This window comes from Tachypleus tridentatus, chromosome 13, assembly GCF_004210375.1.
Source record: "Tachypleus tridentatus isolate NWPU-2018 chromosome 13, ASM421037v1, whole genome shotgun sequence".
NCBI lineage: Eukaryota > Metazoa > Arthropoda > Merostomata > Xiphosura > Limulidae > Tachypleus > Tachypleus tridentatus.
Genome location: NC_134837.1, coordinates 238,796,050 through 238,817,807, shown reverse-complemented (window position 1 = coordinate 238,817,807; position 21,758 = coordinate 238,796,050). Strand labels below are relative to the sequence as shown.

Here is a 21,758-nt window from a genome sequence, read left to right as displayed (position 1 = left end):
ACAACAGACATGTAATGGGTACTAAATGCTTACCAAACTTTATGAAGATGCATATACTCAATTCAAAATTATAATAAGCTTTATTATGCATAACTTCACAAAGTGCCAATCAGTTTGTTCAAGCCATTTAACAGAGGTTTAATGAGCAAATTACGCTAATCACCCAGTTCTTTCATATGTACGTGCTTTTTCTTAGATCTTTAGAAGTGAGAATTATTGACTTTAGTCTATACTTAATTTGATTTTAGGCTACAATCTTTTAACATCATAATAATTTCTGTTTTGCTTTGTGTAAAATGTACACATTTACTAGTTAAACACTTTCTTTGGTAATAATTCTAAATAATCCTCAAACCCTCAAAATAAGTTTTGCATAAGAATGTAGGTGCTGTAGACTAAGGAGAAGTGGTGAATGATTAAAATAGCTGAAATGTTTTCTCATTCATTTTATGCTGAACTTGCAGTAATTTGGAAATTTGTAATGAAATATCTAATATCATTTAATGAAGTAGCTATGATATTTAAAAAGAATGAAATAAAAGAGCCTTTGCTTCAGTATACAAAGTATGTGAGATCATATATATTTTTTCAATCACATTAACTCTCTACATCCCAACATTAACTTCACATGTGAACAGGAAGAAAGCAATCAAATATCATTTCTTAACCTCAAAATTACAAGAACCGACACACAATTCAAAACAGAAATCCACCGAAAAATCACCCATACTGGACTATACATTCCTTGGGACTCAACACATGAAACAAAACAAAAACTCAACATACTAAGAAACCAAATAAATACAGCCATAAAACTATGCTCACCAGATAAAATTAACGATGAATTAGACAAAATAAAACAATACTTCATCAACATCAATAAGTTTCCTCCACAAACCGTAGAAAACATTATACGCACACACCTAGACAGAAAGCAAAATCAACCAACAAAAGTAAATATATCTCACGAATCAAAAAATCGCGAAACCATATACTGCTGCATACCATATATTCCTGATATCAGCAGACAAATAACCAACATTTGGCAAAAACTAGTAACAAAATATGACATTCCAGTTAATACCAAATTTATTCAAAAACCAGGCACAAAACTGAGGTCTATACTATATAAAAACTACACTGACAAACACCACACCAACATTATTTATAAAATACAATGTGATAACTCCCACAACTTCTATATTGGAGCAACAAGTAGAAAAATGGAAACCAGATTCAAAGAACACAAAAAGTCACCTTCACACGTTTTCGAACACTGCAAGTCAAATAAACACAACATAACCACAGAAAACACTCAAATACTACATAAAGAAACAAACATAAACAAATGCAAAATTAAAGAAGCCTTACTTATACAACAACTTAAACTCAAAATAAACCAATATAAAGGAACGCCTTTATACCTATATTAATATAATAAAATAAATAAAATTATATATTCAAACATCTAACACTGCCCTCTACATTCCGACACTCAGTTCCACAACCCCTTTCAAACGTGGTCAGCTTCTGGTCAGTTACCACTTTCTTTGTGAACCTGACGATGACCGAAGAAGGTCGAAACTATGTTCGCCCTTCTATGTAAAATATTTTCTCAACCCAAACGAGCCGTTTTTGCATATATATTTCTCTACAAGTGGGTTTTCTCGACATCACTGATTATGTGAGATCATATTCTAATCCCAGAAAACCATCATACTGCAAGTACATCTTTGAGATTTTGTGTGTCATTGAAATTACAATGCAGTAAGAATGGGTTGTAATAAAACTTAACACAAGTTCTATTCAACATATTGTATTGTAGGAATTTCCTAACCATTGAATAAAATTTTAAAAATTTGGATTTCTTTTTGTTTATAGGCTTGATTTTGCAAAGGCTTGATGGTATGTCAATTTTCTTGATATGGAATGTGTGTCTAATACCCAAGCTGAGAGAAGTCTTTCAAAGGCCCAAATGGAAAGCTGTCTCATTGAAGCAGTAATAGACAATGACTTCACAGAAGTGAAAGCAGACACACTGTTGAAACAAGGTTGCAGTTCTGTAGCACTGAGTATTTATTCACATCTGATTAATCAACTTCCAGTTTCTTGTGCTTTTGAGAAGAGAATACAACTGTTATTAAAAAGATGTGCATGTGCTCTAAAAATGGTAAAATTATTTTCTCATTTTTTTATTATTTTTTTTGTATGCTGTTACTTACTTTTTCTAGTGAGTGATTTGTGTAAGAAGAATTTACAAGTTTTTGTTAACACTAGAACCCAGTAAGTAATGATCAACTAGATTATAAGGTACTTGCATGCTTTTTGAATAATGTGGTACAAAGTTTAGATGGTTATTCACTCTACAGACAAAATAATTCATTTTCAGACCAAAGCATCCTTGGATGTTATGTAATTGCAGTGTATATACGCTTTATCTGTTTGTGCATTATTGTCATTTCTAGATGAATGTTTTTGATTTCCACTTAGGGCCTTTTGTGTTGAAACTGATTCTGATGGACCTTTTATTCAATTACCTGGTTTTTGCTTTCACTCATTTATCCTCTTTTTGTGTGTGTATGTGTGTGTGATGTGCAGTAATCTCATCTAAGTCGCACTCCATTGACATATCTTGTATATTCTATACAATTTTGAATAATTTCTTGTCTGGACACCACTTATCCCATTAATATAAATTGGTTGATAACATATTATCAATCCATATGTAGTAATTTCTGACAAATATGGTTAAATGAGCAAATTATTCAGCAGTCAACTTTTTCTTCTTTTTTTTTTTTTTAGAAAGTAAAGAATAAATAATAATAATTTGATACATTTTTTACTAAAGCAGTGTTACCCTAGGTAACATTTGTTACATTTGTAGCATATAATAAATAATATTGTATTAAGTTAAAGGTGTACTATTATTTATATATACACCATCAGTAGGAACAATAGGATGATTCCAGTTATGTATCTGTGTCTTGAAGTGGCACAAATCTTTGCTGTTACTTCCTCTCCATTTAAGCTTTTTTTACATTTCATGATATTTTCCTTTAATTTCAATTATCAAAATTTCCAGTACTGATTCTCAAGGACCCTGACAGTCTTGACAATGGGATGAATACTTATGGTTGCTAATTTTCAGTTACTGATAAAACACCCCTCTGCAAATAAAGATTAAGATGGTGTTTTTTTTGGAAAAAACACCAGAAATGCTCACAAGATTTTACTCTTTTTCATATGATCTTGTATATAATTATTATTATTATTCATTAACTCAGTTAATCAAACCTTAACAAACCTAATATATTTCCAGTATTTACATTTTAGTTACTTTTATAACAGTAAATAAAATATATACTTTTAAAAACAAGAAATTTGGGATTTAAGTTTGACATTTTCATTTTATGCTGTTGGTCATCAATGAAATGCAAGTCTATGTTTTTCCATCATTACTTTTATAAGAGAAAAAGTTAGTGTGCAGAGAATATATAATATATTAATATACTCATTGAAGTATTAAAATCAAAAACTGTGAAAAACACTGAGTTTAAGATATCTATATAAGACTTTAAAACAAAATTAAACACCAAAAAATAGAAGTCTAGTATATATGTAAATTTTTATGTATAAGTGTATCAGTGGAATTAGTAATCTATATAATGATACTCTTCTTTGTATGTCTAGTACAGAAATGATACGATAGTAAGGTGTGTGCATTATCATGACAAACAAAAAATAATTAGTATTTTTATAGACTAGTCGAAATCTACAAAAGATTTGTGCTCAGATTAGTGTCTTTATTATAACAGTACTTCTTTAAATACAGGATTTCTAGAATAATACAAAATAATTCTAATGGCAGACACCAAAATCTTGTCATGCTATAATTCTGCTGTCAGTATGCCTTGCAAGCATGCACATTAATAATTTTATCCAGAAAAACAATGAAAGTGCCTACCTCAAAGAGCAACTCACTACAAGTGCTATGTGGGTAAAGGAATGACAATAAAGGTGGATGAAAATATTTTTTATTAACCATTTAGTACAATAACATTAAAAGCTTGAAGTTTTCAAAAAAGGTATTACGTTAGTTCCTAGAATAATATTATAAGTTTTTGTTTATTTATAGTATTAGGTTTAGTGTAGTTTAGTCCTAATTAAGTTAATGTAAAAAACATACACAATTCAATTTATCTCTATTGAACATGGGTGTAATGTTAGTTAGGGTTTTATAAAGTAAGACCTAAATACAAGTGGAATTGTATACTTTGATGTCTAATAATTACATTTCCTTTGTATTATTCTATAAATCTTGTGTTTAAAGAAATACTGTTCCAAGAAGGATACCAACTATTTGTTGCTGGGATAGTTGAAATAGTCAAAAGTAGTAATAATTGGAAACATGGATTTTGATTATTTTCAGGAGTCATGACTAGTTGATTAATCTGAACAACCTTTAATTAATTGCAAATAATAACAAGAAGACATAATAGCAATATTTAGATTTCATGCGTTGTTGGAATAATTGGAAACATTAATTCTGATTTGAATTATTTTTGTGATTCGAACTGAGTTAATCACAATTTTGATTAATTGATTATTTTTCTTGACTCTAGTCTATGCTTAGAAGTAATTAACTAATGAAATTAATCAATGTAATAAATGTGAGATGTCCTAATAATATAGCCAGTCAGTATAAAGAAATCTTAGCTTCCTGCTTTTGAGGTCAGTCATGCCTTATTGTTCAAAAATTCAGTGTATGATTAATACTGTGTTGTTGTTTGTAAAGTGTGTTTGGACGTAGGTTTCTTCAGTTACCAAAACATTTTCATCTCCTGAGTTCAGTAGGGTTGTGGATGTTAAAGATATGTCATCTTTGTGGTGTGCTGTTCTTTCATTGTGACTTTTATATGTATTATACATATTTAACATTTCCTCATTTTTATGATAGCTTTTTTTTCCTTTATTTAGAATTGGGGGATAATTGATTAGATTTTCTTTTCCATTACTTAAAATGTGTGTGCAAACTACCATTTTATTATGGTTTCTGCTATAGAATTTTTTTCTTTGCTCAACACATGATCTAGGTTTTGCATGATCTAATAGCTTTTTTTTTATAATGGGTGTGTTGTTTTTTCACTTTGAATGATTTCTAACAGAATTTTCTCTTAGGCTAAGGAGACTATGGTGTTATAGATTTCTTTTAGAAGTTATTCCTACTACTAATTTTTTAAGAATAATATACCTGCATAGATGCCTTCAGCTGTTTTCTTTCAACCTTTTTTCCACTTTTAGTTATAATTACCATTTTCAACTGGAATTGTTCAATATTAATTTGTTTCACAACCTTCCATTGCCTGAAGTTTCTCATTTAATCAGATTATCTCTAATATGGGCTCTTTATTCAACAAAATGTAATATTTACCTTGGGCCATTTCCTGATTTTCCATTCATTACAGTAACATCATTTATTTAAATAAGTAAATGATTTTGGAATTGGGGAAATTTGAGGATCTTTGGAGGACTTTAGTAATAGGCACTGACTCACAGAAATTCTCGGAGAGAGGTTAGAATTTATAAGGCTTTTATTTTCATAGCGTACATGTCTGTGTTTTTATATTTTACTGGTTTGTTAGTTATAAATAAATTTTATAGTTATTAAAGTTCTCACTTTTGAGTGAAAGAAAACATAGAGGAACTAGATTTATGATATTACTGTTTTCAAAGTAATCAAATGGTTGATGTTTAGTTTTATATTATTTACTTATTTTCATTTATGTTACAATTGTTTTTTATTTTCAAAGTGAAAATTGGATCATGTTTATCAGGATATGTATTTCAGTATCAGTGAATGTTCAAAGGTTTACATTGTACATGTATACTTTCAAATTTCCAGTCATTTTTTTAATGCTGTTATATTCAGTTTTTCATAAAAATTAAATAGTTAACTCTGTTTTTGATGTCTCATATTTCACCAAGATGCATTAAATTTCTTTTATTACATATGGATGGTTCTGAGCTCTGTTCAAGACTAAGTTAGTTAGTTATCTTGTTTACAATTTCAATGGAGATTCCTATTTTAGTTACAATAGACTATTATGTTCATATGTTACTTCAAGTCAAAACTGTTTTAACTCTTTTACTACCTATGATTTGTGACTAGAAATTGGTCATGAAGCAGTTTGTTTCTTCCCTGTTGGAATAATGCCTTCCTTTGCTTTACCATCATAGCTCAACACTATAGACATCACTTAGTTTGCAATCGATAAAACCTTGGAGCTTGCATGACTTTATAATCACCAAATTGAATAACACAGTGTTGGAATGTCCTGTAATAAAACTCTTGTAGAAAATTCAGTTTCAGCTGCCATTTACACACAAAAATCACAACACTTCCTCTAGACTGAACAAGATGTTTGAGCTTTTAATGTATGTAGACCATGGATATAGCTCAAGTAAAGGAGATTTCATATACACATAGTGTTACTAGAGGTCATGTACAATTTTTATTTTCTTACTAATTATGATGTTTGTTAATATTATATAATGACAGCATTTATGTATGAATAAGCTAACAATAACTTGTATGTGAAGCAATATTAATAACATTTTGTTTTTTTGCCAGAAAGAATTCAAAATGGTTCTTCAGGACTGTGAAGAAGGTAAAGTTTCCAATATGTGTTTTATTTTTGAAATTAGTGTACTTTTTTCATTCCAAACTGTTTTGAGTTAAAATACTTTCTTTAAACTTAGTTTTATAACAGTGATTATTTCTATGTGTGTGTGTGTGACCACTTTGTTTATGATATAAATATGACAATATTAACTGTGTGCTGAACTCAAGCACTTCCACTAATTTCTGTGGCACTAACTATAAAGATTAATAAAATTTTGATGTGTCACCTCTGATATATCTTCCATTGTTTTTGAAAGTATTCTGAACTCTAATTTCTGACTTCGTCCTAACACTTTTGCACAGTATTCTGCCATTTTCTTCTTGACTTTCCTGTGGTGGTTATATATTTCTTCAAAGTTGATTGCTGTATATAGGATAGATTTTCCTTGAAGCTTATATCTTTATTCACTGAACATAATTTTTGTTTTAACAAACTCTTGTAATCTGAGTAGAATTTTCAAATACCTATCTATTTTATACATATTTTGCTCTGACTATAATTTCTTAATATCTTATTAATCTTATGATATATCTTCTGCTTTGACAAGGTGCCTTACTTCTTCTCACATACATAGCTATTCTAGTTCATTGTTAACCTCTGTTTGCAAAAATAACTTTCCATGCCATGGGCCATTCATTCCTTCACACCCATTGATTTGCATGGTTTAACTGCTTCTCACATGCAAGCTATCCTGTGACAAATCTCCATTGGTAGCAATGCCACACATCCACTTGACTCCCTCTATGCTATTCTATCCACTAATAATTATTGCTTGGCAGTGCAAGTGTTCAGATGTTCAGTTTGGATGCTCTTTCCAAGAGTTGTGTATATATGTGTGTTAATTTATCTCAACAAGTTTACTATTTAATATACAACAGTGATGTTTGTGACTTATTCCAATTTGGAGTTGTTTTATATTTGTACCCAGTTATAGAACTTAATACTTCATTAAAAACATTGCTCTACTGTTTGTTTCTTTCTGCCAACATGGTTGTGTTTTGTTATTTATTTTCAATTATGAATTTCAAGTTACTGGTCCAGAGGTTGTATCTTCTATCAGCACATATACACAGGCATCAGATGGTGGTTTTTGGCTGGGGAATTATCAGTTTTACTTTGTTGGGAGATTGATCATCCAATGAGCTGCCCTTTATCAGGTCTCAACTCAAGTTTGGGGACTGCACATTTTGAAATGCAGTTCACCCAGTTTGGAAAATTAAGACATTATAATGTTATGATTTTGAATGTTTTTAATTTTCATATTATTATTATTATCTGTAGTTATTTGGATTCAATAACACAAGTTTAATTAGATTGGTTAAGACTCGTAGTCAAGAACATGTCTGAAATTAGAACTAGGTTACGTGCTTTGTCCTATAGCATTAGATTAGGCTTAACATGGTATATTATAAATTAGGGAAATTATATTGTATTTCTTTTAAAACATCTCATCATATTTTATTTTCAATACACACACATATACTTCATTATACAATATAACATCTATTTTGTTTTCTTTATTTAAAGGTTCTTATACTTCTTCATGTTAACATTGTGTGGACATCCAGTTGGAGTTTGCACATACTTCTCACAATATTGTATCTACTTACTGCTAAGTTAGAATTTTAAAATTAGATCTTGATTGTATCTTATTTCCTGCACAGTTCAATTAGACTTAAAAGTGTCTATTATTTTTGGTTTACTCGTAGCTCACCTTATGGGAAATTGAGTTAGGTCAAGTATCTTACATCTTCTTCACACAATATCTAATACCTATGTTTATTTCACTACACACTTATTTAAAGTTACATTATAGTGACTATTTCATTTTTGTAATTTTTTGTAAGGTATACTTACAATTCATTTAATTTGTGAGAATCCTCAAGGTAGAGTTCTACACAATATTCTCTCATTATTACTTTCATTCCTCCTACGACTGCCAATGGATGATCTAGATTATGTCAGTTTTCTTCCATGTGATTATGGCTACTATGGAATCTGCTGTTCCTACTTCACCTTTTTCTATTAGACTTGTTTCACAGTATACTTTTTGCCCTTCTTCAGACATTGTTTCATGATGAGCATATTGGAAAAGGTACTTTCATATCTTGTCACAAATAGGCTTTAATTCATTTTTCCTTAGCTGTTGTCAGGCAGATTTTCTTCTTGATTTTATATACTCAGAATCTCTGTTGCCTGTTTGCAGGGACATTCTCTGTTAAACCTATCCATTTTATCCACACCTAGTTTTTTAGCTTCGTGTAACCTTATCAACCTTCCTACAGTAAATTTCTGCCTTATACCATCTTGTTAGGTGTTCCACATATATATAGGATTTTCTATAGAATACCTCCTTTCCTCCAGGTTGGAGCTTTTACCATCTTCAGTTCTTTTCCTTCATATGCAACTTTCTTGCTGTTGGAATTTTTTATGGTAGGACAATGTCTCATACTGTTTACTTTTCATTTTGCCATGTCAGGCATCTTCCCATCCTAACTATGTGCTTTTCTCTTCATCATGTATGCATGTTGCTCATTGGAGTTCTGAATTGATAACTTCCTAGTTCTTCTTTTTTAATATATATTCTTTGTTCACAACTTAGTTGGCAACTTTTGCAAAGCCAAGAATGCTATCTTAGGTTTTTTCATGTGTGATTTGGTGCCAGTTTCATACTTTACCCTTTAGAATTATTTCAGTTCTATATATCTTTTGTCAGGTGTTTTGCATTTATCCAACTTCTGCATTACGGGGGGATTTTACTCACATCACTACTTGGATATTTGGCTTCAGTTAGCTCCTTCTGAAAGGGGTTGATTATAACTTACTCATCTGTTCCTTACACGAGCAGCTCTGATGGTTGGATTTTCCAGTTGGATAAGTTTTTTCCTGTTGCCTACTTAAGAATCTCATCTGTTTGGAAAGTGTACTTTTAAATACCCACCTCTAAGGTTTTATGTTATCTAATCTGTTACTGTTAACTATTTTATTGCTGACAAGGTTCTAACACATTGGAGGGATGCAGCTTTAAAGGAAGCAAGCCTCCTTTTAGGTCTGGCACATTTGTGATATTTTCAGGAGACACTGCACAACTTGCGATTTCTTAGTAGAGCTCCTTTGGATACTCCTCTTAGCTTTCCTTCTTCCTTCTTAGACTGTATGCTTTGTTGGTTAAACATATCCTCCACATCATTGGGTTTACTGTTTCCTTCCCATTGTCTGCATTTGTTTCTCTTTCTTGATGGTCATTTCTAGTTTGGTAACACAAGGGTCAGTCAACAGCATGCTTCAAGTCAGTGATCTATAGATGAAAGTTCTTACCATGTTAACATTCTGGCACTTATAGCAGTCCAACATACTTTAGTTTACTTTCTTCCTCTTGTCCTGATTTGACTAATTATGTTTCATTCTGACAGTAGTGGCTTATATCATTCACCAAGTGGGTACTAGTTCTTGTTCCATTTGTGGTAGACAGCAGATCTCCCATTTTGAACTCACATACTTGAAAAATATTTTGTAGTGTATCATGTTACAAATGCTCCAATCCTCATTGCAGATTGCCTTTCCAATCTTATCTCACTTTCTCCTAAAGAGTGGCCTCTTATTCCTCAAGTTTTCAATGGCTCTGACTCCTGTGGAGAACTTCTTTTGACTTTTTTTTTTTATTCCGAGTTACTTCTTTTTTTTTTAAGTCTCCAGTTCTTAATCCACTCACCCTGGCTGTTCAACCATTCAGACAGAATTAGATCCAGTTTATAACTTTGGTTTTTCTCACCTGTCAGTCTTCTTTATCTCCCATTATCTGCTTTGGTTAACTGTTTATTCCTAATTGGAGTACCATCATCCACCTGTTGGTGAAATTGTACTGGCTAGATTTTCTTTCTTGTGTTATATTATATTTCAGGGGCCTGCACCATGTTCTGGTAAAATTCCCACTCTGTTGCAAATCGTGCCTATCCAGGTATACTTCAGTTAGGTTACTAAAACCTACACTTTAAGGCCATATTTACTTTATTTTCATAATTTCCATGGTCACAAAATGCACACTTTTCATTACAATCATATAAACTAGAGATGTTCCATGAGATTGCTCATAGGTTATTCCTCATAATATCTTTTCATCATAGATTTGCCCATTCCAAATTATACTAACCTGTGGAGTTCTATGGTAAAGCAGAAGAGACTGCTTCCTGCCCCTGCCATTCCTTTAGATTGAATAAATTGAGTTCTGTTTTTCAAAATAGTTTCATGGTCATCCATTGCACTGTCTCTGGTATGAACATTCTTCCAAACTCTTCACTCTTTCCCCTTCCCCCAGTTTAGTAACAGAGCCCTCACCAGTTTCCAGTTTCAAATCACTGGAGGTATTCTTCTGAAAGAGAGATATACAATATAAGCAATAAAGACTCCATTTAGTTGAGAGTATGTTCGTGGTGTTTTGCTGTTGTAGATAACAAGGTGTTCTTCAAAGGGATGCTCCATGCCTGGGATTGTGCAAGAGAGTGGACTGTCATAATAATTGGGATCCCTCATCCTGCCCCCAACATGGAAGTTGGTTCCCAGCAGTTGAATCAGTCACCTTAAGTATTCATCCATGTCACACAATTGGATCCTATCCCTACATAAATGTGAGTTTCCAGAGGTAGAGTCTTAAATGTAGAGTTGAACCAATCAACACAAGTCCTTCACTCAGTTTGTCTCAAGTGCACTACCCAAGTTTTGTGGTCCACAGTTAGTGCACTTGTTGACTGCTTCACTTATTCCTCTTGTGCTACCCCACAAGGTTTTTATAGTGAGAATGCTACTGTGTTTGAGGTGTTTCCAGTCAGTTTATGTGAGTAGGATATATATTTCACTCTTCTCATATTTGCTCCATTCACAAATGGGTGGTGAGATTTCTTTCTCAGGCTGGCTGATTGACAGTATGATCCTCTTTCATACCCTCACATTAACATTTTGAATTGTAGTTGTCTTCCCAATGGTAGAATCCACATTGTACCCCTACATGGATGTCAGTTCCCACCAGTTGAGTTTTGGATATGGTTGACTTATTGTGTACAGTCTTTCATGCATAGCCACTCTACACCTTGGGTCACATACTTTATTTTACCCACATTCTGTTCACTATGGTTTTTTAAATTGTAATATTTAGTGGTTAGGATCACTGTGCAACTATTTTTTTTCCCATTGGAATGTGCCTCTCACAATTTGTTACCTGGAACTGTTGCATCTTTTTCACATTTGTGCAAAGAATATACTTGGTATAGAAGTGGTGTGGCCTCTCATGTCTGATCCTCTTATTAGAATGTTCTCTCTGGATATTATCCTTCTGTTGCTTCTCCTTTTTGCTCCAGTGTGTGATAATAGCTATATATGTGTGAGAAGAAGTAAGGATTTTTTTTTAATACCCGTCTGTCATACGTAAAGGTTGCTTGTGCGTTGCATAGAATATGCACATGTGAACACTGGTATATGATCATTTTTGGCCTATTAGTATAAAGGATACCACCTTCTTGCCTAGTTGTTTTGCACCTGGCAAATTTTTGGTGTTTACATTTATCACTTGTTGGGGTACTGGTCTGCTTACATTAATTTCTGTATTTTGTGCATTGATTATACTTTGATACGTGGATAGAACTATAAAAAAAAAACAACAACAACTAATTACTCTTATATTTTTCACTTTATAAAGTGTCAAATGTGATAGCTGTTTCTGAATACAGTATGGATTTATTATATGCATTTTCATTGCATTAAAAGTTTGATAAAATGTATTTCTTGATTTATTAATGATGATTACAATAGTAATCCTATATTGTTACATGTATAATGATATTAATAGGTTAATGCACCAATAGTTTGTACTAATGTTTCATTTATTTTGCAATTTGAAAGCATTATGTCTCATAAAGGTTGTTCTGTAGCAGAAATAATAGTATTTAAATTGCACCTTAGTGTTCTTAAGTAAATGATTATATCAAGGATATTAGAGGTGTTAATCTACTGAGGTAAATCAGTTATCTAGAATCAGATTTTAACTGTGTGTCATGCATTTTGTTTAGTTCTTATGCTAAAAGATGGAAAAGATGAAGAAGCTTGGCAGTTGAGTATAGCTGCTCTGTGTCGACTTGGTCAGCTAAAAGCAGCAGAGACAAGAGCCAAGGACTGGTTAGTGAGAGAACCACAAGTAAGTTCTGGTGGGACTTAAATAGATCAGAACTTAAGAGTATATCTATGATGACATGTGTTCAGTTTCTTAATTCCCAAAGGAATGAACAGTTTTATACAAGAATGTAAAATACAATATCACTGTTACCATCATGAATGTAAACTTGCATTCTTGAGAATAAACTAACTATGGTAGTACAGGGTTGAGTGCATTGTATTAAAAAGATTTTTAATATACAAATCAACAAGTTACATGACAGTCACAGTCAATATAAAGTTGCAGTGGAAATGCATAATATCAGAACTACATTTTGAGACTATTTGGCATTTTTAGGTAGTGTCATGCAACCAAATATTAATTGCTTTTAGAAACAATATGTAACAATTCTCTCCAATGTAAAATATTTATACACTTGTGTTCAGATAGGAGATTTAATTTTCTGATATGGGAATAATCCTTTTACTTACTGGCATGGAAACAAAGGAATATAAGTCAATTTGTGGAACGAGAGCATACCAGAAAGAGTCCTATAGCACACCATACTCCAGGCATGATAAGCAAAGTAGACTGTATTGTAACATGTGGAAATCTATAAACATATAGGTCAATTATACAAATCATTTATGTGTCCCAAGCAACACCATGCAAAATGATCAAGAATGATTTCCTTATGGAAAAGTGACAGAAGTTGTACATAAATATTTGTTCAACCATCTTATACTTCAAACAGCTAGAGAATGAAATTTGTGCTATTCTGGATGAAAACATACTGATCAAATTGGTGGATACAGTTCCTATAGATTTCTATGCAATCAGGCTGTTAAGGTGGCTATTTGGAAACTGTCATCCCCATATACTAGATGGATTATTAAAAGGCTGCAATGAGAAGTAGCTTTGGATATGAAATTCTTACAACAAAATAATTTCTAACAGAAACTATGCTTCTTGATTATTGTCAAAATGCATGGTTATCAGATAAGGATGACTAGATGTGGCAACATGGAGTCCAAATTATTTTAAAATAAGGTTTTCAATCCTCTATATAATGTTTTGTATTTTCACGAGTTTTAAGCATTGACACACAAACTTTTTTCTCAGTAAATTTTGCAGTTTTAAATATTTTAATTATCTCTTTTTGTTAATGCACTATACAGTTTTATTTCATATTCTGAAAAGAAAATGCTTTTAAAAAATTTGGTACATAAACAGAATTTTATTGCATGTAGCATACACTGGTACTAAAGATCATGTGATGTGTGTGTATATATAAATTAAGAACAATAATAAAAGCATAAACTTCCTTAAAGCCTAATTACTGCTTATTATTGTTTTTCTTAGTTTATACTGATACTGTATGTAAATTAAAACAAGCAGTATATATAAAGCTAAAGATATATTTAACATAATAATCAAGAACTGTTAGAGAATAAAAGTCAGTTTTTTAGTGTTTCTTTTCCTACTTTTCAGTTTTGTTTACCCTTTAATAACTTGTGTTGTGTGAAAGTATTATTAATGCTTGTAATGTTTGAAATATAACTTGTGTGATATCATATACCACAAATATTACCTATTTTACAGACCAAATTTGGGGATATTTGCTATAAAATTAGTTTCATTAGTGCACACACATATTAGATACACAAAATATGTTTTTAAAAAGGGTAAATGGGTTATAAGTTTTTGTGAAGTTTAACAAGTTTTGAAGAAAATGAATTTGACAAGCACACAGAAATAAGTTGATGGATATTATACACATATCTGTGAAATATGGCATGTGTAACATATAATTTAATTTTATTATCATATTTGGTATTATTGATTTTTTAAAATATTGTAATTTTAAAATAAATTATTTAACAGTAAAGTATTCTTAGAATGGCTGGTTTGGGTATTAACACTTTTGCCAATAAAGCAGAGAACAACGTTTTGACCTTCCTAGGTCATCTTCAGTTTGTTAACCTTATATCTTCAGTGTTAAATTGTCTTTCTTCATTTGTAACAATGTTTTGTTCAGTTATTTTTCATATGTATTTATTGAGTTGTTTGGGATTGGTTTAATTTGTTTTTTATCTGAAAGGATATTATTCATTTTGTTGAGGCATTCTGTTTTGTTTCTTTCACTATTATTCAAACCATCTCAGTATATTTTTTAAAGACTTGTTTTTTTATTGTTTGACAAGCTAATGTATGGCATGACCTACCAGATTACTGTTTCTGGCACAAAGGAAAATTATGTCGTCTCTCATATTCCACCTCTGATGTCTACTTTCACTCAACATTCAAGGTAGGGAAATGAGTCACTCTCTGTTGAGGCTGTCTATGACTATTTATAGGCCTTCCAGTGGTACAGTGGTATATCTGTGGACTTGCAATGCTAGAAATCAGGTTTCAATACCCATGGTAGGCAGAGCATATATAACTATTGTGTACCTTATTCATAGTGAGAGGGAGACGTATAATCAGTCCAGTTGTGTTTCTCTAGAAGGTTCTGAGGCTTCACCTGCAAGCAATCATGGGCATTCTCTGGAGAGAATTTACACTTTCTTTTTCCAGCACCTTCCTTTACTCTGTTGGCTTATTATGAGGTCAGTATGGATTAGCTGAATCTGGCTTCTTTTCTTCACTTAGTCAATCCTTCCCCAGTTGCTTTTGAGTCTGTGACCCCCTTTATAGCAGAAAGATCTGAGGATAAATTCTAAATTCTTCCTCTATCCCCAAATATTGGTACTCGTGTAGGAAGGTTTACTGCTTATTTATATGAAGGGACAGCTATGTCTTGTTCAAACATGCTTTATCCCTACCACTGCAAAGTGGACACATATTTAGACTCTCAGAGAATATACACTTTCCTTGAAATGTGGGGTTCCAGAATGGAGTCTGTGGTAAACCTGAACAGATCACATTTTTTTAGGATTCTGAGATATTTATTGTTCCTACATCTTTTGTTAGAAGCCTCTCAGCAATTGCCACATCAATTTTATGATTTGGGACTACTGTGGGCATCTACCTTGATTTTATTGTAAGCTTCTGTATTTTTTGTAGTCCATTGGCCAGTATGTTGATGTGATTGACTGGGGAATGTTTGTCAACCAGTTGGTACTCTTCATGAGTTATGTGAAACCTCCTTTCATCAACCCTTGATTTTTATGGGGATTTCAGTCTCTCTTAAATTAAAGGATGGTGTTGCCCATCTGCTTTCATCCCTATCACTATTGGCTTCTCAACTCTTACAGAAGTCATAGTTTTGCTATGTCCTAACCCTCAACATCAGCCCTTAGTCCATTGGTACACTGAATAGATCCTGGCCATATCCACATAATTTCTCTCCTCAGTAGGAATGCCACCATTTTTAGCAGTGATTATCATATGACTTTTTGGTCTGTGGTGGCTTGACTATCAGAACTTCCAGACAGATGTAAATCCTTTACTATAGATCCATAGCTACTACAGGTTCTGGCATCAGGATTTGTCATTCAGTTATATCACCATTATCTCACCAACGTGTAGTGTTTTGATCTCCTGCACATCTTTGGATTTTGGAACTTCATTCTAGGGCTATCAAGGATTTATTGGTCAAGTAGGAAGTAGAGAATTATCTGAGTTGTTTCAGAAGATTGTCATCTGGTTATTGATCTTTTTTGTCTAAATGTATTTCTTAATCATCCAAAGTTTGTGCTAGTCATTATTCACTCTGCATTGGCATTTTTTGCTACAACTGTGGATGACAAAGTTCAGTTTCATCAGTGCTTATCTACACAATTTGATTCCCATAGTGAAGTCATCCTCCCACTATCTGCATTGTTTGCATATGGTCAACTGCTGCTGTTTAAGGCTTTACCTTTCAGATTAGCATTGGCAGCATATGTGTTCTGATGAATCTTAGCAAGTCATTTCTTGTCACTTCCATTTCCTAGGCCTGTATATATACTATTACATAGACAACTGGTTGCTGCTGGTACCATCTTGTCATTTGGCAGGAGGTCACACCCAGATTCCACTTTCAGAAGCAGTCAAAGCAGACTGTATTATCTGAGCCAAGACATCTGTTCTCACTCAAACTAACTATATTATCTATTTGGGTGTCTTTTTTCAACATATATCGCAGTTTGGCTAAGCAAACTATAATCCAGGACCATGCTATGGAACAGGCAGTCTGACTCGTACTCTTGCCTCTTCTCCCACTGCATAGCTGGTTCTTTCTCTTTTGAGGATGTGGTCATCACTTGAATTTCTCATTTCCTTGAGACAAGCTTACATGGGATCCATTCAGTAATCTCCATATGACCAACGGATAATGAACAGTGATTCACTGGATTCTCCAGTCTTCTTATTGAATATCGGCATCTTCAATCTTGAGTAGTAGTTGGATGAGAACAATACTGATTCTTTGCTTACCTTAATGGTCAGGAATTCCAGGGTCTCTGGATGAATGATAAGGGATCACTACAGATCAGTGTTTTATAACATCTTGTTGTTCAGAGGTTGATGCCTCGTAGTCTAGGCTTGTTTGGGAGAAAAAATTCATGGTGGTGTCTTAGATTTCTTGTTAAGAGAACACTAAGTCCAGGTCACTTTATTTTTGAAAATTGGATATTCTGTACTGGATCCACTCAGAACATAATATCAAACAAGCTTGCCACATTCCAGGAATGATGCATTTGATAGCAAATCAATTGTCTCAGCCCAACCACATTTTTCAGACAGAATAGCTGCTGCACTGCAAGATTTTCCATTGAATTTGAGCTCAGTTCAGGACACCATTGATCATTGGAACAGTGAACTACCTGCATTTTGGTGGTAGGTACCTCACACTTAGGCATTAGCAATACATGCATTCAGTCAGTATTGGACGGGATTGCACCTCTGTGCCTTCCCTCCGATTCATCTGTTATCCAGAGCCATAGCTATGATTTGTTTAACCCCTTGTCATGTTTCTTTGATAGCACTGAATTAGCCAACTCAACCCTTGTTTCTGCTACTGTGGTACCTTCAAGAGTGCCCATCTCTTCTTCTTTGGCCATCACTGTTGAGGCAGCTGCAATCCAACATCATACACCAAGCCATCCCAAAACTCAGTCATTGTGTATGGAGGCTTTGCACATTCTTCATATGGCATCAGAGCCTAATTTGTAGCTTGCCATATATTTATTTCAGTCTCTGCTTTGTCCCACAGTGGACATCTGTTAATTTCATTGACACAGTTTTTGACCTGAATCTTTAAAAAGGGTTTTGCATTTTCCACAATCACCCTCTATGTGGTGGCCTTCTTGGATTCCTTTCAGTACTCAAAGAAATGGAAATTCTTTAAATCCCAAGTGCTCTACAGTCTTTACTAGTTGATTCAGTTCCATTGTCCCAAATGAGCATTTTAGTAACCTAAGTGGTATATAAAGGCAGCATTACATGGTTTTTCTCAACATCCATTACAACCCTTAGTCTTGTGTACCAGTTATCACATTTTCCTTAAATTTTTATTGTTTGTTTCTGTAAGCCTATGGACTTGCTGATTGGATTTGTGTGTGCTGCATGTGCATAGGATGCTTTATTGTTCTGCCTATGTTCTCCTATACCTACACAGGTCCTTTTTACCTAAGATACTGTCAGCTAGGGAAAGAGATAAATCCTCTTCATTAATTCATTTTACCACTACTTATGACCTCTATGATTGGATCCTGATCATTTGTTATGTCAAGTAAAGGCCTTGAAATATTATGTTGCATGCATGAAAGCTTTTATAGGTACTAAACAATGGCTTTTTATTTATTTTGACCTTTCAGTTTTCTGGGATTTATCACCAGTTACTTTAGCAGAGTGATTACAAAAATTGACCCACATTGTTTATTCTGAGCTCTTTTTAGAGGTGAGAAGACTTTTGCAAGTCATGCCTCTTCAGATTTGTCACATTTCCCTATCCTTAGTGACTCGGTTGAACTGCCTGCTAGAAGTTGTTGTATGGGCTGGAGTGTGGACATCTTTCTAATACTTTTAACTCACATTATTTGTATGATCTTACAATATCTTTCTTAGAAGGTTTTTGACTACCTCCATAGCTATCCACAAGATTATTAGAGATGTTGTGTACTTTCATTACTAATCTTGTCTCTTTCTTTCTTTCCAGGGTTCCTTGTTTCTTTTTCATAGAATCCCACTCTATTGAGACCAGTGTGGCCAGGTGGTTTGGGTGCCTAACTCGCAGGCTGAGGATTGTGGGTTTGATTTGCTTTTAAGACTTTAGGGAACATGTTTCACCTATTGCACTGTTTCCAGAGCATTGTACCTCAGGGCTCCCCAACACAGATCCTTTCAGCATTCTATTAGTGGAGCTTGGGATCCTTACTACTCTCAGCTCCCAGTCACTTGGGAAGGTGAGCAGAAGATATTCCTCCAGTGTGTGAGTGAATATCCTCTACTGTTGGAGAAGAAGGCAAATTTGGGGCCCTCCTGCTCAGACTTGGATTTTTTCCCCAAGATGTTTGTAGATGTAGCACCAGTTTGTGCAGGAGTCTACTTGTAATACCAGCTCAGATTTGATCATCAGCTATTGGTTTGAGCATAGTCCTTCTTTTTGATCAATATTTGTTCAGTACATTGTTCATGGAAAAGGATCCATTGCCTCCTTGTAATTCCAAATCCAAAGTGGTCCCATTCTGGTTTAACACAGTTTATATTATATCTTATCATAATTCCAGGAATAAGATGAATTTATCTTGTCTACACTGTTGGGGAGTGAAGATGAATGTTTATCATTTCAGAACAGATGAGTTTTGTTTCTTCAAGTTGTGTCTTGCATACAGGAGATCCAATCATTCTGAGTTTGGAGTATTGCTCTTTGGACTTATTCAAGTTGAGAAGAGGGTTTATCAACTTTGGTGTTGCTTACCTTCTCTTTGTAATCCTGGTGGCTTGAAACACATCACTCTATAGCTACAGATTGGGATCCACTCTTAAATACATATATTATGGTTGAAATGCCCTAGACACTAATGTGGGCTTTAGGAACAATGGCTCTCTAATTTCATCCACAAACAGTGAAACCTTAGCTATTTGGTTGGGGCCTGGCCAATAGTAATAATGAATCATTTTAAATTCCACTTGCAGTGCATGAATTAGGTGCTGGGTGAAGAGCATACCTGTTCTGGATGTTGTGCAATTATCCCACTAGGATGCTAGTCTTATGTTGGCATGACCACAATATGTGCAGATACATTGCACTCACCAGCCCTTCCACCTTAACGATGTGAGATTCTAGGTGTATAGTGAATGAGGTAAGTATGTTTTGAAAGCTAACATTTTCTTGCATCAAAAATGTATTTCCAATAATACTTGTTTTGGTTCACACTGCATCATCCTTACTCTCCACTAGGAGCCATTGTTAGGGACTGCAGATTGGATCAGTCTTGAAAAAAAAATGATGATATTTTCTGAACTAGGTGCTTATGTACAGTACCAAGATAGAGGGCATATCAACATAGGTGGAAAGTGTCACAAGGCAGATATCACCAAGAGTAATTAATTGTAGAATAAAAGTGGTGCAAATGACAAAAAATCAGACCAATGTTTAGAGAGGTAAAGGAAACAAACCCTAGGAGTTGAGTAATAGCTATAGTGTGAGAAGAGGTAAGTATTATTGGAAATATGTTTTTAATTTAAGAAAATGTGAATATAAGTCTCCTTTAACTCGTAGTTTTGTAAGAAACACAAGTTGCTTGAATCTGGAAGTGATGTGGGCAAATGCATCATCTAGTGTTTAACCTTATCTATAAAGTTTGGTAAATGTAGGCAGAGTGGAAGAGAGAGAATGTTGTCTCATTCAAGAGTTTTTATGTTTCAATATAGAGAACATGATGGACTGGATGCTGTATATTTTCATCTCCTGTTGAACAAGAAATACTTCCAGATTATTTGGAGATTGTAAATCCCTAATTTTCTCTGTCTCTTGAGCAGACCAGTGTCAAAATGGGGTTTTCTGTAAATAAGAAAACTATTACAGAAAACCAATAAAGCATGTCCCTTAATGTAGGAGAGTCATAACTTACTACATTAGACATTTGAAGGAGTGTCCTGTTTTGTTGGAAATGTAAGGCAGGGGTATTAGGATGTACTCAGAAGAGAAGTCCAGAAAAATAATAACAGAAAGGTTAAAGGCACTGAACTGGAATTGGATTAGAAAAAGATCGCACTCAAGTCTGACATTAAGAAGCTCCTTTCATCAACTGATGAAAATGTTTAGAAAGCCAGAAAGGAAAGGATTTTTGAAGGCTCTCAGTGAAAATTGAATGAAAGCTGTTAAACAAGTTAACACTAAACTTCTCTCCCTTTTTCTTTTTTTTTAATCATAAACCATTATAGTGGTTCATAATAGGGATTTTAAGGAATTGCAGAAAACCTTATTAGAACATTTGGACAAGCAACACTGTATAACTTTTTCTATTAGCTGCTGATGCTGTAAATGTGTAAATATGCATGAATGTTAACTTGCAAGGGGAAGGAAATCAACTAACAAAAAAGTGCATTTGTAATTCTACTTATTATTCTCTTGCCAGCTTAAAACAAAAATTTGCTTGATATATTGCACCCAAACCTTTTTTATGATACTAAACAAGGTATTGCAGACATTGTATGAGTATTAAAAAGTCAGTTTATTTCTCATTTGTTTTATGTAAGTTAAAAAAACATAATTCCTGTGTAAGTGTTATAATTAACCCCTGAAGTTAGCTTTCTTACCAACATATAGTGTTTCTTTTAAAAAAAAACTGAAGTAAATGAGTGGAACAGGAATTACGTAACCAATAGTAAATAAACATTTGATGACTGTAACAAGTAGGTACTCGGTGCTTATACACTATATAGTTGGTGTGCTTTGGGGGCTAACTTCTGGATATTATGTACGAAGTAAAGGAGTTAAAAAA

The 21,758-nt window shown here is 33.4% G+C and overlaps 1 protein-coding gene across 11 annotated transcripts in view; it reads left to right on the top strand.

Annotated features, from left to right (window-relative positions):
* Helz (Helicase with zinc finger) overlaps positions 1 to 21,758 on the top strand; it is a 106,835-nt gene that overhangs the window by 9,021 nt on the left and 76,056 nt on the right. For 8 of the 11 annotated variants that reach the window (XM_076474160.1, XM_076474164.1, XM_076474162.1 and 5 more), the window contains 3 exons: positions 1,882 to 2,170; positions 6,632 to 6,668; positions 12,743 to 12,867. In XM_076474160.1, the coding sequence (XP_076330275.1) occupies positions 1,925 to 2,170; positions 6,632 to 6,668; positions 12,743 to 12,867 (408 nt within the window). In that variant the 5' untranslated portion in view covers positions 1,882 to 1,924. The remainder of the gene's footprint in view (positions 1 to 1,881; positions 2,171 to 6,631; positions 6,669 to 12,742; positions 12,868 to 21,758) is intronic. The other 3 variants (XM_076474169.1, XM_076474170.1, XM_076474167.1) reach the window with 1 other exon arrangement.